Source organism: Tupaia chinensis, unplaced genomic scaffold, assembly GCF_000334495.1.
Source record: "Tupaia chinensis unplaced genomic scaffold, TupChi_1.0 Scaffold142100_1, whole genome shotgun sequence".
NCBI classification, from domain to species: Eukaryota; Metazoa; Chordata; class Mammalia; order Scandentia; family Tupaiidae; genus Tupaia; species Tupaia belangeri.
Genome location: NW_006201951.1, coordinates 19,608 through 35,065, shown reverse-complemented (window position 1 = coordinate 35,065; position 15,458 = coordinate 19,608). Strand labels below are relative to the sequence as shown.

At 51.3% G+C, this 15,458-nt stretch overlaps 1 protein-coding gene across 1 annotated transcript in view; it reads left to right on the top strand.

Annotated features, from left to right (window-relative positions):
• Nucleotides 1-9,219, top strand: part of CACNA1B (calcium voltage-gated channel subunit alpha1 B) — a 179,472-nt gene extending 170,253 nt beyond the window's left edge. Inside the window, exons 42-48 of the mRNA XM_027766260.1 lie at nucleotides 202-314; nucleotides 1,225-1,352; nucleotides 3,170-3,305; nucleotides 3,390-3,497; nucleotides 5,142-5,346; nucleotides 5,611-5,855; nucleotides 6,233-9,219. Of these exons, the coding sequence (XP_027622061.1) occupies nucleotides 202-314; nucleotides 1,225-1,352; nucleotides 3,170-3,305; nucleotides 3,390-3,497; nucleotides 5,142-5,346; nucleotides 5,611-5,855; nucleotides 6,233-6,754 (1,457 nt within the window). The 3' untranslated portion in view covers nucleotides 6,755-9,219. The remainder of the gene's footprint in view (nucleotides 1-201; nucleotides 315-1,224; nucleotides 1,353-3,169; nucleotides 3,306-3,389; nucleotides 3,498-5,141; nucleotides 5,347-5,610; nucleotides 5,856-6,232) is intronic.
• The last annotated feature ends 6,239 nt before the right edge of the window (nucleotides 9,220-15,458 follow it).

The window sequence follows — 15,458 nt, the reverse complement described above, 5'->3', positions numbered from 1 at the left end:
TCTGAAGTAGCCACAGAGAGGCCAAGCAGTTGTGGCCAAGGCCCCGGGCTCTGCTAGTGCCCCTTTGTCCTGGGGTGTTTGCAGGTGTCCTCATGGTGGGACGGGGGTGGGGGGCAGCTTCCTCATCTTGCTCCACCCGAGATGTTTTCTGGGCTGCCTACTCCCTTCCTCCTGCACACCTCTCACCTGCTCTGCCCCCAGCTGGTGAGATGACAGTGGGGAAGGTGTACGCTGCGTTGATGATATTCGACTTCTACAAGCAGAGCAAGACCAGCAGAGACCAGGCTCGCCAAGCACCTGGGGGCCTGTCCCAGGTACCGGGTTCCAGGGCTTCATTAAAGGACTTATACCTCTGAGACCGTAGCACCCTTTGGCGGCTCAACTGTGGTGGGAGACCCACACCCTTCTTGGAGAAAGTGTGGCAGGAGAAGAGAGATGAGCATGTGGCGGATCCCTCTCTGGCCCTGAAGTTAGAGCCTGAAACCATTCTGCTTCTATCAGCCAGTGCCAGGGTCTCGGGGAACCCTAACTGGGAGGGCTAGTGTTGGGGCAGGACACAGGGGCCTGAGGACAGAGGTCTTGGGGAATAGCACTTTCTCTAAGTGGTAGAAAAGAGGAAGAAGATGTGCAGAATGTTTGAGGAGGATTGTTCTAGAGGTGTGTTGGGTCCAGAGACAAGTTCTGCCTGAGTCTGATGGGCACGGCTGGGGCCCATCTTCCTAGTTGTTCATTAGAGGCAATGGCTGCCTTGTGGCCATCACTCCTGCCCTGTCCAGACATTACTCAGAACTCCCAGGGGCACGCACTGACCCTGGGTGGGAATGTCTGTATTCTCTGTCCTCCAGCTCCCTGTCCGTGACAGGCATCACTAATCAACTTCAGCAGCCTGCTCAGCTTGAGCTCTAGGCAGCTCCGGCTATCGGTGCGAGTGGGGGAGGCGAAATGCTTTTGCCCCGTGCAGTCTGGTCAAGTCCAGACCGTGTAGGTGGGGAAGCGGGCTCTGAGACACGGTGTGATGGCGTGGCTTCCCTGCAGTCACTGTGGGCCAGGTTCTGAGGAAGAGCTGCCTCACTCTTCTTGGTCACACATTCACTTGTAGGAGCAGGTGGGGAGGAGGGATGCGGCTGCTAGCTGACGGGGCTGCCGTGTGGTCAGAGCGTCGCAGCCCTTGGGGCTGGCTCCCTGGCCCCAGAGCATTTTGTCTTCCCTTTGCCCCTTTTGCAGATGGGTCCTGTGTCACTGTTCCACCCTCTGAAGGCCACCCTGGAGCAGACTCAGCCAGCTGTCCTCCGAGGAGCCCGGGTCTTCCTTCGTCAGAAAAGCTCCACCTCCCTCAGCAACGGTGGGGCTGTGTGAGTGTGGGGGACCATCTGGCACGGAAAGCCCACAGCCAGGGAAGGGAGGGAGCAGGAACCCTATCTCCTCGACTTCCAGGTGCTCCCTGGCTCCAAGCACCTAACGGGGCCTCAGGCAACATTGCAATAGTTGGGGACCCACCTCTGCCGTGTCCCATGGGGTCTGCTTCCTAAGGACTGCTAAGCTACTGCCGCCTGGTGCACCTGTCTCTCTCAGCTGTAAGGTCTCTGTCTTAACCTGTGAGACAGTCAAGAATTTGTTTCTGCCTCAGTTCTTACCCTTTTCTGTTAATGGCCTGGTGGAGTTCAAATATTCTTCACTCCTTTAAGCCATTTTACCACAGAGCTCCATTTTTCAGTGATTTCTGAAGCCGTCGTGTGTTGTAGGCAAATTGGTGAGGTCCTTCTATCATTTACCCCTATTGAGGTATTTAGTGGTGACAGACCATCCACACCAAGTGAGGTGCAGCAAGGACCTCCACAGAGAGGATGTGGCTCCTCTCATTCCTGACCCAAGGCAGGGCACACTGGCCTGAGAACAGGGCAGGTGCAGACCTTCTTTGGCTGCTGCTCCTTCCCCTCTGGCCCGCACCCCACAGATAGGCCGAGGCCTCAGAAGAGAATATGGCCAGAACTGGAGAGCAGGCGATTTCAGGTGAATGAACTCCCAAATCCAGGGCCCAGGTCGAGGAACCCCAGGTCCCCTAGAAGTGCCCCTTATGCCCACTCTCTGGTTGTTGGTCAAGATCCCGTTTTCACAGTGACAGTGAACAGTTGATTCTGTGTGGGTCTGCGTGTTGGAGGACGTGGTGAGGTGTCTTTTGGGTTGACCCGAGCCAGGCTTTCAGTTTCTCCATTACAGCTCTTCTGTTGCGAGTAAGAGGACCCCGTGATTGGCTCAGACAGTAGGGTACTGAGCCATTTCTCAAATGGTCTGAGCACACACCTGGCTTCCAATATGGTGTGGTTTCAGGGTCGGCCATGCTACGAGGGCCCTACGTTGGTTCCTCTGACGGTCCGCTCTTCTCAGGATCAGCCTTCCCGAGGCTGCTCTGTCTCTGGCAGCGTGTGTGGGGAGGGGTCTGCAGCTGTCAGAAGTGGAGGAACTGGCCAGAAGCATAATCAGCTGGGGCCATGGGAATCCCTGCTGAGGTCAGAGTGATTGGCACTTTCCACCGGCACAGCCAAGAGCATGGCAGTGCTGAGAGGGTGTGCACACACTTGGTGCTGCCGAGATAAGTGACAGGAGTGCAGGGCACTCACTGGGCTGGGACGGCGAGGTGCCTGCGGGAGGAGTGTGACTTGGGTTCCCTTCCTAGAAGGGGACATCTGAGCAGAGGTCTGAGGGTAGAAAGGTCCTCTGTGACTGGGGGAGGGTGTTAGGGAGGCGAGGGGGCCCCGGCCAGGCAGGGTCTGTTACACAGGCCTCACACACACGGCTTCACCCCTTTCCACAGTGGCCTGGTGCAGCAGGGCTGCCCTGCCCCCATCACAGGTGAGCCCTGTCCAGGGCTGAGGGACCGGCTGGGTGTCTTCAGACCAGGAAACGACAGGCCTCCGCTTTCCTGTGCTGGGCAGCTTGGCACCCTCTGCCTTTTGGAGACCCTGGGCTGGGCTTCATCCCTGGATGCCCCTTCATTACATCCAGCGTGCTCAGGCCCTGTTGGAGCTCCTGTGCCCAAGGGAGGGCTCATCTTGCCCAGGATGGAGTGACCAGGGCCCCTCCCTTTGGCAAAGTTGTGGCTGGTAAGATTCCTTGGGGGCAGTGCCCAAGAGACTCCAGCCCCCAGGACACCCTCTCTCCTCTCACACAGACAAACCCAACAGAGTGGCATCAAAGAGTCTGTTTCCTGGGGCACTCAGAGGACACAGGACACACCCTGCGAGGCCAGGCCTCCCCTAGAGCGCGGCCATTCAGCGGAGATCCCTGTGGGGCAGTCAAGGACACTGGTGAGACCACCCAGGGCTAGAGGAGGGGCAGGCGAGACTGGAGATGCCTCATAAGGTGTGACCGTGAGGTTGTCGTCCCCCTAGGCTGTGGATGTCCAGACAGCCCTGAAGGACCCCGATGGGGAGCCCCAGCCTGGGCTGGAGAGCCAGGGCCGTGCTGCGTCCATGCCTCGCCTGGCAGCAGAGACACAGGTGGGTCTGGGAGGGCCCAGGCCATGTGGTGGAGGTGGGACTGTGCCCATTCAGAGGGTGAAAATGTCTGGGACCAAGAAGGCCACTGTGCCTAGCTGTGTGGGAGGGAGGTGCCCTGGGCAAGCTGGCCACAATCCTCCCTGTGCCTCCCCGTGTCACTCCTGAGCTGCCCGGGAGTGCCACAGCCTTGTTGCTGAGAGAAAGTCCCTGAAGTTCATCTCTGGAACTTTTGGTTCTGTCTCCAAGCTCTGTCCCCCAGCTCTGTCCCCCAGCTCTGTCCTTCAGTTCTGTCCCCCAGCTCTGTCCCCCAGCCCTGCCCCCCAGCTCTGTCCCCCAGCTCTGTCCTCCAATCTCTGTTTTCCAGTTCTGCCCCCACCTGTCACCCAGCTCCATCACTCAGCTCTGTCCCCTGGCACTAGGGCCCAGGTCAGCTCTTCACTCTCTAGGACAATTTGTTTAGTTTTGGAGAGATTTTTGCTATAGGGGACGTGCACTTGCCGAAGAGACATACACAGAAAGAGAAAGTTGAAATCACCTCCCAGAGGGGATGGTCATGCCACAATCCCTTCTCCATTCTCCTCTCAGGCTTTTGGTCATGCATGCACACATGACTGGCATGAGTTTCAAACCACTGGGTTCGAGACTTGAACAGCGCTTGGCTATGTGAGAGTCCAATGCCTGCCTTAGTGCTCTGTCCGCTGGCCTATAGGACACAATGTTTTATCAAGGCCCCACTCTGTATAGAGTACAAGCTTCATCTGGATGTCTCCCCGATGCTGTTTATGACTCGGGATGCCACCTCTGATCCAAGCTCGTTTTCTGCCCAGCCCCTTGCTGGTGGCCTTATGCGGTGACACTGAAGAACAGGAAGCCCTGGCCTAGAGAGGTCTGTGGCTCTGCATTCCTGGGGCCGAGCCTCTCACAAGGATGGTGGTGGGTCTCTGTCCCAGGATGTTTGGGGGCACTGCTCCCACCTTTGGCAGGTGGGGTGCTCCAGGAGCCCTGGATGTGCAGAGCCTGCCGTGGCCCCTGCTCTGGGTGGCCGAGTGTCTGAGCCCCCATCCTGCACCGTGTCCTTGTGCTCTGGCTCCCACATCCACCTGGAGCCTCGCTCTCATCCCATTGCCCGCTCCCACGGCTGTGGCCGCAGTGCCTCCTTCCTCTTACTGTTTGCTGTTTGCTCCCCTTCCGACCTCACCTTCTCCCGTCCCTGCCTCCCAGGTGTCACCTGTTGCTGGGCACAGGAGCCCTCCCTCCTCACACTTGACACTCAGGCACTTGTGGGTGAGCCCCACCTGGAGGCCCATTCCCTCAGGTCCAGGTTCCAGCCTCGGGGTGCCTTGCAGCCAGCCTGCTTCAGACAGCCCGGGCAGGACGGTCCCTGCAGCTGCGAGGCATCTGTGGGTCCCTGCCCCTGGCATCCCTCTTCCTGGCAGGACTCGCAGGCAGGAGTCCTGCTACACACCATGTGTTCCCCACATGGTCAGGCAGCACCCCCACCCCAGCCTGTCCTGTCTGGGGAGAGGCCTGACCTGTGGAAGCACCTGTGACTGGTCTGGCTTCTGACTGGGCTAGTCCTGCTGCTGGCTAGCTGCCCCTAGGACCTCCCCTGGCCCTCACTGCCCACCCTGTCCCTGTCCACAGCACGCCCCAGATGCCAGTCCCATGAAGCGCTCCATCTCCACGTTGGCCCAGCGCCCCCACGGGGTCCATCTCTGCAGTGCCACCCTGGACCGCCCTGCCCCGAGCCAGGCCACCCATCACCACCACCACCGCTGCCACCGCCGCAGGGACAAGAAGCAGAGATCCCTAGAGAAGGGGCCGAGCCTCTCTGCTGACACGGACGGTGGTGCGTGCACAGGGGTCTGGGAGCCCTGGCTGAGGGAGACAGGTAGCCCATGGGGGATTCCTTTCCTTATGACTCTAGTTACCCGTAATCAGCCCAGAGCAGGTGTGAGCGTGAGTTCCAGGTCCAGGGCCCAGGCAGGACCGCGCTCCCCTCCCCTTTCTGCCCTTGCCCTTCCCTGTCTTGATGACCCCCGGGAGGACTAGTTGGGTCGGAGAGCTCCCCGCCTGGAGTTCAGCCGCACTGACCGCAGCCCTTCTGGGCCAGCACCCAACAGCACTGCAGGGCCCGGGCTGCCCCCAGGAGATGGGCCCACAGGCTGCAGGCGGGAGCGACGGCGGGAGCGGGGCCGGTCCCAAGAGCGGAGGCAGCCCTCCTCCTCCTCCTCAGAGAAGCAGCGCTTCTACTCCTGTGACCGCTGGGGTGGCCGTGAGCCCCTGCCGCCCAGGCCATCCCTCAGTAGCCACCCTACATCGCCAACAGCTGGGCAGGGGCCAGGGCCCCACACGCAGGTAAGGTGCGCCCCCTGGTGGGGAGGCCTGGGCCTGCTGCTCCTCACCTGCAGTCCCAACCCAGGGCCTCCCTCCCACCTCCACATCTGAAGGGCCAGGAGCCCTCACCCCCTTGTCTTTCAAGCCCAATGTGCCCGCTGTACCCCATGAGGCTTCTCCTAATGCTCGCACCTTCCTGATTGCATCTGCTGTGGTTGTGGGTGCCGTTGCACTCTGCCCTGGCTCATGACTGTCCTTCTCACCTCCCCTGTGCCCACATCTGCCCCCCAGGCCCACCGTCCCACCTCCTGTCTTCTCAGCTCCCCTGTGCCCTACTCCCTCTGTGTGCCCTGTGCTCTGCTTCTGCTTTCGATTTGTTTCTTTCTACTTTCATGCAGGATAGTGGACCAGCTAGTGGGAGCCCCCTGCTGCCAACATCTGGTGCTAGCACTGCAGGCCGTGGTGGGCGCAGGCAGCTGCCCCAGACCCCCCTGACCCCCCGTCCCAGCATCACCTACAAGACGGCCCATTCCTCACCTGTCCACTACGGCGGGGCTCAGACCAGCCTCCCCGCCTTCTCCCCCGGCCGGCTGAGTCGCGGCCTTTCTGAGCACAACGCCTTGCTCCAGAGAGACACCCTTAGCCAGCCCTTGGCCCCTGGCTCTCGCATTGGCTCTGACCCTAACCTGGGCCAGCGCCTGGACAGTGAGGCTGCTGACCACCCCCTGCCTGAGGACACACTCACCTTTGAGGAAGCTGTGGCCACCAACTCAGGCCGCTCTTCAACGGCTACCACTGTACTCTGGGACTCGGCTCGGGCAGCCGGGCACGGCACAGCTACCACCACCCCGACCAAGACCACTGGTGCTAGCTGTGCCGTGATCGCCACACCTGCACGCAGCGGCACGTCCCACGGATGAGTTTTATCATCCACCTGGGTTCCTGAGGACACTGGGGTGGCCAGGGCAGCGGCAGCAGCCCCTGGGGAGGAGGGACCTGGCCTGGAGGTCACCTTGGCAGAGTCTATGCTGCGCCCTCCTCCCTCTGTCACTGGATGGGTTAATAAAGCCCTTTATGGAGGGATGTGGCTCCGTCCCCCTCGTGTGCTGCCTTCGGGATCTCGCACTGCACGTCTGATCTTGACAGGAAGTGGCCGTCAGAAATGTGACTGAGAAGGACCTGGCGAGTCCAGACCGTGTCCTGAGCCCCAGCACCCAAGGTGGTGCTGGGACGCTTTTGTGGGTCTTGACTGAGGCTGTGGTCTGGGGGAGCAGGGCCTGAGGCCGTGGTCTGTGGGGGGCAGGACCTGCTGAAGTTGAAGTGGACCAGCCCGTGGCCCCTACTGCCCCCGTCAGCATCCATTGTGCTCTTTGTACTTTGTCAGCAAACGTGAGCTAGAAATGCACCCAACGCTGTCCTTCCCTGGACACTGTCAGCCCTGCCAGGGACCAAATCTGGAAAACGTTCTTGCTGTCAATTTCAGTTTTTAATCACAATACACTTCACTATTTTGTCATTTCTATATACTTAGAAAGAAACATTAAACCAGAAAGGGAAGGAAATGTTAACATAGCTTAAAAAAATCAACTTTGTAGAACGATCTGAATCTTTCATTGTGCGCTTTTGTGATTTGTGCGAGATGCTTCTGGCAGACTGTCCAGTCAGGTGTCCCCCAGATGCCCCTGGCTCCTACTGCTCTTGACCAAGTGCCTGACCTCAGGCCCTCACGCCCAGCCTCTGAGCATCATGGTGTGAGGCGAGGCCTCATGAACCATCACGAGTGGGTTTTTGGAAACCTGGATGTTAGTGAATGCCAGAGAGCATTGAGCAGGATGTCCTCGTCTTCCTCCCACAAACTAGGGGTGCCTGGTGGGGGCTGGAGGGCAGCAGGGCATATGGAGTGCGAGGTGTTTTCAATCTTCCATATCTGATCTCAGGGATGGGGTGCCTGCCACGCAGGGCATGATCTCTGTTGTGTGTCAAATATGTTTTTTTAAACCTCAGGCTGTTAAGAAGGAAAGTTAGCAGGGGGAGGGCTGGAGCAGAGAGGGCAGGGAGGGTGGGACTTGGAGCTGGTGTAGAAGAATGAGTCCCAGAGCTCAGGTCGGGCAGCTGCAGCCCAGCACTGTTCCGGCACATGGTGTGGGGAGGAGGCAGCAAGAGAACCTTGTGGCCATCTCAAAGGGAAGATCATACTCAGGGTGTTGCCTGGTGTGCTCAGAATACTGGGAGAGCCTTCATTTCACAAAGAAAGGAAGCGTTTAAGACAGATTGGTCCTGGTGTGTCCTCTGTGTTTTGAAATTTCAAATGATCTTTGTTGGATTATTGCTTCCATCCCGAGTCTCCTCAAAGAACTGTGTGTGCCTGTGTGTGTGTGTGTGTGTGTGTGTGTCTGTGCTCATGGGAGGTGTGTGTGTGTGGGGGGTGTGTCCAGCGAGTGGATGTCATCCACCCTTAGGGCTATGCAACAAAAGACACATTTAATAGAAACAATGCACGAGACTGCCACCTGGTCTGTGGGTTTCGGCATGATTGTGACCAAACCTTTTTATAGACTCTCCTCCACGAAGGGCACAACACTCTGAAACTGTAAAGGTAACAGAGCATTTTATTCCAATAGGAGGAGATCGAACAGGAATCTCCGACTGTGCATTTGATTGCCATGCTCATGCTGAGAGGTGGGGGGCATGTACTTTGACACTGATGTTCTTCCAGCCCATGTTATCCTGTGTCAATGTATTCAGAACCGTGGCCATTTCTGCAGTCCATGTTGGGCCCAGATTTAACCTTTCTAGACCTACATACCTGGAGGACTTGTCTGGAGTTTTCTAGGTATTAGAATGAATGAAAGTCACAGGGAGGAGGAGGGAGATGTGATGTCTTGTTTCCCTTGCTGGGTTTGGTTTCTGTACTGTCTCTTCTCGAGCTATCATATGTCCCCTGAAATCTCATAGTGAGTTGCCAAATTTGAAATGCATCAACCAATTGTCTGCATCTGGGACCAGCCGAGCAGTGGCAGCAGTTTGAACAAGTTGTGTGTGCATGTAAAATATATACATATACACATATATACAAGTCTGTGCATGAAAATGTATATCTTCGTACTTTTTGATACCATGTATCCCTTTGTTAATTTTTAATTATATTTGATATAAATTGAAGGTTTGTTGCAAAAGTTTATATTTAAGAACAGTGTTAAAAAAGTCCCAACAATGAAACATGACTGGGACCTACTTAAAGAAAATTCTGTGATTGACTAGTTTGCTGCCTGAGTAATATTTATCAGCCAAACTTTGGATTATGCTATTGTTTCTACAATGACATTTTGTATGAAGCAACGTCCTTGAATTAAAATAAAAACTTAGCAAAAAAATCAAACACAAAACCCCATCATGGACTGGATGGTGTATGCAGGGGTGTGGGGATGGCACGTCTCAGTGTGCAGTGTGGCTGGAGCCTACTGCCAGGAAGGTTTGGAAAAGGATAAAGGACTTACACAACTTGGTGTCTGTTTACAGTGAAGTGGAGGAGCAGTTGGGGGATCAGTGTAGACACTTGGGAAAATAAAGCCTCCTTGGGGGTTAGGAGTCATGTGATGGGTAGGTTAAGGTTTGGGTTGAGTAGGTGAGTGATATTTGGCAAGGTCATAGGGTTTGGGGTAGAGTTGAAGACTAGAAATTGTAGTGAGAGAACAGAGGGTTAGGTTATGGTTAAATTTAAGGTCAGGTTGGGGGATCAGGATTTACGGTTCGGTCAAAAATGCTTTTGACTCTATGCAATGGCAATGGGAGTTAGTGTGACAAGAATGAGGGATGGGTTCAGGTTGAATTTTAGAAGTTAAGAAATAGGGCAAGATGGGGACAGGGTTAGGTTTCAGGAGAAAACATGAATTATGGTTCTGATTGTCCTTGAGAATGGGGTCAACTTAAAATTCTGATTTTGGGGGACCAGCAGTTGGTGTAATGGCTATGTCGCTGGACTCACATGTAGTCGACTGCGGTTCAAGTCCTGGACCCGGTGGCTTAAACTCACGCCGGGCGTGTGTGTGTGTGTGCCCAAGATCCCGAGAGGAGAATGGAGGAGAAGGGATTGCGGCGTGGCCATCCCTTCTGAGGGGTGGGATGATTTCTCGCTTTCTGTCTCTCTCTCTGTCTTTCTAGCGAGTGCACACGCCCTACAGCAAAAACCTCTCAAAAAATTTTCTGATTTAGGTGTGACTTTATATTTGGAATACAGTTGGAATTTTGTTGAGTTAGAATGCAGATAGGATTAGGATCAGGTTCAGATTAAGGATCGGGGTAATGATGAGGTCAGATAAAAAGATAGGAGTTAGGGTTATATTATGGTGAGGGTAAGGATAAGGTTAAGTGTGTGAGGATCAGGTTTTGGCTGGTGTAGGATCAGGGTCAGGATTGTAGAAGGGATCAGGGTTAGGATCAGGGATCTTGATCAGGGTCAGGAATCAGGTTCAAGGTTGGGTTAGGGTCAGGGGTCTTGGTCAGGGTTAGGGTTGAGGTCAGGGATCAGGGTCAGGGTCTGTTCAGTGCTGGCTTTGGTTTAGTGCCAATGTCAAAGTCAGGCTGCATCTAGGGACTGGGTCAGGATAGGAGGTTGGAAGGTTATGGCCAGGGTCAAAGCCACAGACAGGGCCATAGTCAGTGTTAGGGTAGATTAGGGCTTACTGTTTGTAAATAGTAAAGAGAGATTTAGCAATGGATCTAAAATAAGGGGCTAAGTCTAGTCCATTTGTATTTGGGTTCATGTAAGGGATTAAATGAGGATTTGAAATTCAGCTTTTGGATTTTACTCCAGTTTGAGGTTCAGAATCTGCTTTGGCTTCTTGTTCTGGCTCTAATTAAATGTGATACTTCAGATTAGGGTTACCGTTCAGGGTTGGGGTTCAGTTGCAAGTTAGGATGGAGTTCATGTTCCTGTCATAGGAAAGTGCGGTTCTGATTCGGTCCTGACTTTGGTTCTGGTAAGTGTGTGGACCTGACTCAGGTTCATTTCTGGCTCAGGTGCTCATGAGTATCTGTGCTCTGATTAGAAGCTTGAAGTTTGAGATTCTATCTGGGGTTGTGTTTGGGTTGGGGTTCATGTTCAAGATTAGGGTTCAGTGATAATATTTAAGAATTGGGATCAAGTATTGGGCTCAGGGTTGTGTTCAGGATAGAGATAGGAGTTAGGTTTAGGGAGTTGGAGTTAGCTTATGGTTGAGGTTTAGTGGTTAAGGTTAGGGTTTACTATTCTTATACAGTTCAGCTGGTTCTTGTTTATACTGGTTCTTGCTGTTTCTAACTAGTTTAGACTCTTACCAGCTGGTTACCAGTCACAACCTGTATGAGCAAGTCAGAACCAATATTAGCCAGTCAGATGCAGTGTTAATTGATATGCATTTCAGTACCAGAGTGAACCAGTCAGATTTGGGCAGGGTGATCACACACCAGTCAGAAGTTGCCAGAACTGGTCTGACTGGTTGGAATGAGAGTGGACCCATCAGAGTAGACAAAAGCCACTTGGAATTGGTATGAACTGGCCAAAACAGGCCAAAATCAGTAAAGAAACTTTAGAACTGGCATGAACCAGTTTTAACAGATCAGAATTGCTATGAGCTGGTCAGAACTACTGTAAAGAACCTGTATGGGCTGACCCAAGTTGTATAAAACAGTATGAACCAACTGGAACCATCCAGAAAGGGCACAAGTTGCTGGAAACGGCTATGAATTAGTATGTACTGATTAGAAGCAGTCAGCATGACCCAGTATGAGTAATTTGAAATTGGTATTAGTCAATTGGAAGGGTATGGAAAGGTATAAACCAGTTCAAACCAGTATGAACTGGTCAAAACTTGCATTAGGCAGTCAGGACCAGTGTGGTTTAATAGAAACTGGCCATAACAGATATCAGCCACTTAAAACTGGCATCAACCTGTAAGAAATGATCAGAAACAAAAAGAACAGGAATGAGTCAGTCTACCAGGTATGAACCAAGTAGACTTTTCTAGTCCAGTATGAACCAGTCAAATCCAGTCTGAACCAATAAGTAATGTTATGAAACACTCTAAGCCACTTAAAAACGTTCAGCACTGATATGAACTGATATGAAACAATACTGGTATGAGCTAATCAGAACTGATATGAACAGGCATAAACTAGCCAGAATCAATATCAACTGGTCAGAACCAGCATAGTCAGTCAGTATGAACCAGTCAGAACCAGCAGAAACTAGTCAGTCAGTATGAGCCAGTCAGAACTGAGGACCACTCAAAACCAGCAGAAGTGTTGTGAACCAGTAGAAACGAGTGTGAACCAGTCAGAACTGACATGACACTGTCAGAAAAAGCATGAACCAGTTAGAACAGGCACAAGCCAGTCAGAAAAAGTCAGAATGGGTACCGAGTGGTGAGGACTAGTATAACCTGGCACCGCAGCATGAACCACTCAGAACTGATATGATCTGATCAGAACCATGTTCCCCAAAGAACTTGTCACAGCTTGTGTGAACCAGTTGTAATCAGCATGAACAAGTATAAACTGGTTTGAACCTGTCCAAAATAAAATATATTAAAGGGAAGGAGAAGATGGGGTCAGCAGATGGCATAGTGGATACATTGCTGGACTCCCATGTGGTCAACCATGGTTTGAGTCCTGTATCCATTGGCTTAAAACTTAAACCAGGTGCATGTGTATGTGCCCCAAATCCCACAAGGAGACTGGAGGTGAAGGGAATGCAGCATGGCCCTGCCTTCTATGGGATGATTTCTTGCTTTATGTCTCTCTGTCTCTCTGGAGAGCACACATGCTCTCTAGCAAAAATATTTCCCCAAAGAGGAAATAGAAGAAATTATGACTAGTTTAAACTCTCAATCTCCCATTCCTCCTCTTCTAATCAGTGAGAACTGGTATGAAAAGGTTGGAACTGCTCTGACTGGGTCAGAACTTGTTTATTCAAGTAAAAACAGTATGAGCTAGACGAGACTGACGTGAACCAGAAAGTAATGTCATAACAAGATTTAAACAGTTGGAACTGACATGGACTTCATGAAACGAACAAAAAAGAGGTGCGACCTACACAAGTAGTTCATGACTGGTATAAGCCAGTCATAACCGGAATAATTTTGTCAGACCCATATGAACCAATTGGAACTAGCAAAGAACCATTTTTAACCCTTCAGAACTGGTATAAGCTAGACTGAATTGAAAAGAATCAGGCAGAACTAGTAATAGCAAAGGAGATGGTCAGAACCAATTGAGCCAATTAAAAGTAATACACACCAGTTATAAACGTCATGGGCCAGTATAATTGGTATCTAGTAAGAGCCAGGATGAACACTGAATCAAATCCAATCAGATGTGCAACAAACCCTTCAATCGAGTCCAAGCCCGTTGTAAGTGGCTTATTCAGTCTAAACTGCTAGGAACTGATCAGAAACAGTATAAACAGTTCTGAAATGGTAAGAACGATTAAAAAAAGTATTCTGAAGAGAAGCAATGTGATGAACTAATAAGAATGGGAAGTAAAAAACAGCATGAAAAGGTTCAATAATCGATTATAGCTGTTTGAAACAAATATAGATGGGAATATGCCGTCAGTACCAGCACAAAAGAGTGAGAACCTGTAAACTAATCAAAACAGGCATAAACCAATTAAAGAGGGTACGAGTAACTAAAAACCAGTATAAAAGAGTGTAAGAGTTAGGTTAGGGTTAAGCTTAGGCTTAGGTTAGGGTTAGGGTTAGGGTTAGTGGTGAGGGTTAAGGTTTTGGGTTAGCGTTAGGGTGAGAGATTAGGGTTTAGGGTTTAAGGTTACAGTGAGGGTTGTTTGGGTTAGGGTTAGGGAAGGGTTAGGTTATTATTAGGGATAGGGTAAGGGATATTTAGGGTTAGGTTAGGGTTAGGGATGGGGTTAGAGTTAGGGTTAGGACTTGGTTAGGGTTAAGGTTAGGTTAGGGTTAAGGGTTAGGGTTAAGGTTTGGTTTAGGGTTAGGGGTTAGGATTAGGGTTAAGGTTAGGGAATAGGGTTAGGGTTTGGTTAGGGTTAGGTTTAGGGTTAGGGCTAGGTTTAGGGTTTGGTTAGGGTAAGGGTTAGGAGTAGAATTACTTTAGGGTTAGGGTTTAGTGTTAGGGTTTAGGTTAGGGTTAGGGTTTAGGGTTAGGGGTTACGGTTAGGATTAATGTTTAGGGTAAGAAGGCTAGGGGTTAGGATTAGGGTTAGGTTTACGGTTTGATTAGGGTTAGGGTTAGGGTTTAGGGCTGGGGTTAGGGTTAGGATAAGTGTTTATGGTAAGAGTTAGGGTTAGGGTTAGGGATTAGGATTAGGGTTCAGGTTTAGCGTTAGGGTTTGGTTTAGGGTTAGGGTTAGGGGTTAGGGTTAGGGTTTGGTTAAGGTTAGGGTTTGGTTAGTGATAGGGCTTGTTTAGGGTTAGGGTTAGGGTAGGGTTAGGCTTTGAGTTAGGGGTTAGGGTTAGTGGTTAGGGTTAAGGTTTGGGTTAAGGTTAGGGTTAAGGTTACTGTTTAGTGTAAGGGTTAGGTTATGGTTAAGGTTAAGGGTTAGGGTTTAGGGTTAGGATTAGGTTAGGAGTTAGGATTTGGGTTAGTGTTAAGAGTTAGGATTAGGGTTAGTTTTAGGGATAGGGTTTAGGGTTAGGGTTTAGGTTAGGGTTTATGATTTGTGTTTGTTTTAGGGTTTGTGTTAGGGTTAGGGTTTAGGGTTTTGGTTTGGATTAGGGTTAGGTTTTGTGTTAGGGTTAGTGTTAGGGTTAAATTTTAGTGTTAGGATTAGGGTTTAGGGTTAGGGTTAGAGTTAGGTTTAGGTCAGGGTTTGGGTTACTGTTTGGTTAGGGTTAGGGTTTGGTTAGGGTTAGGTTTAGGGTTTGGGTTTGGTTACAGTTAAGTTTAGGTTAGGGTTTGGCTTAGGGTTAGGTTTTGGTTTGGGGCTTAGGGTTAGGGTTAAGGTTAGGGTTAGAGTTTGGGTTAGGGTTAAGGTTTAGGGTAAGGGCTTAGGGTTAGGGTTAGCATTAGGATTAAGGTTAGGGTTATGATTTGGGTTAGGGCTTTAGGGTTAGTGTTATGGGTTAGTTATAGGGGTTGATTAGGGTTAGGGTTAGGGCTTAGTGTTAGGGTTAGGGGTTAGGGGTTAGGATTTAGAGTTAGGGCATAGGATTAGGGTTAGAGTTTGGGTTAGGGTTAGGGTTTAGGGTGTTTGTGTTAGGGTTAGGGTTAGTTAGGGTTAGGGTCAAGGTTAGGGTTTTGGGTTAGGGTTAGGGTTTGGGGGTTATGGTTAGGGCTAGGTTTACGGTCAGGGTTTATGGTTAGGGTTAGCGTTAGTGTTATGTTAGGGTTTGGGTTAGGGAATGGTTAGGGTTAGGGTTAGGTTTAGGGTTTGGATTTGGTTAGGGTTAGGGTTAAGTTTAGGTTAAGGTTTGGCTTAGGGTTAGGTTTAGTGTTAGGACTTAGGGTTAAGGTTAGGGTTAGAGTTAGAGTTTAGGTTAGGGTTAGGGCTAGGGTTAAGATTTAGGTTAAGGGTTTGTATTAGGGTTAGGGTTTTGGTTAGGGTTTGGTTAGGGTTAGGGTTAGGGTTTAGGGTTAGGGTTAGCATTATGATTAGGATTAGGGTTATGGTTT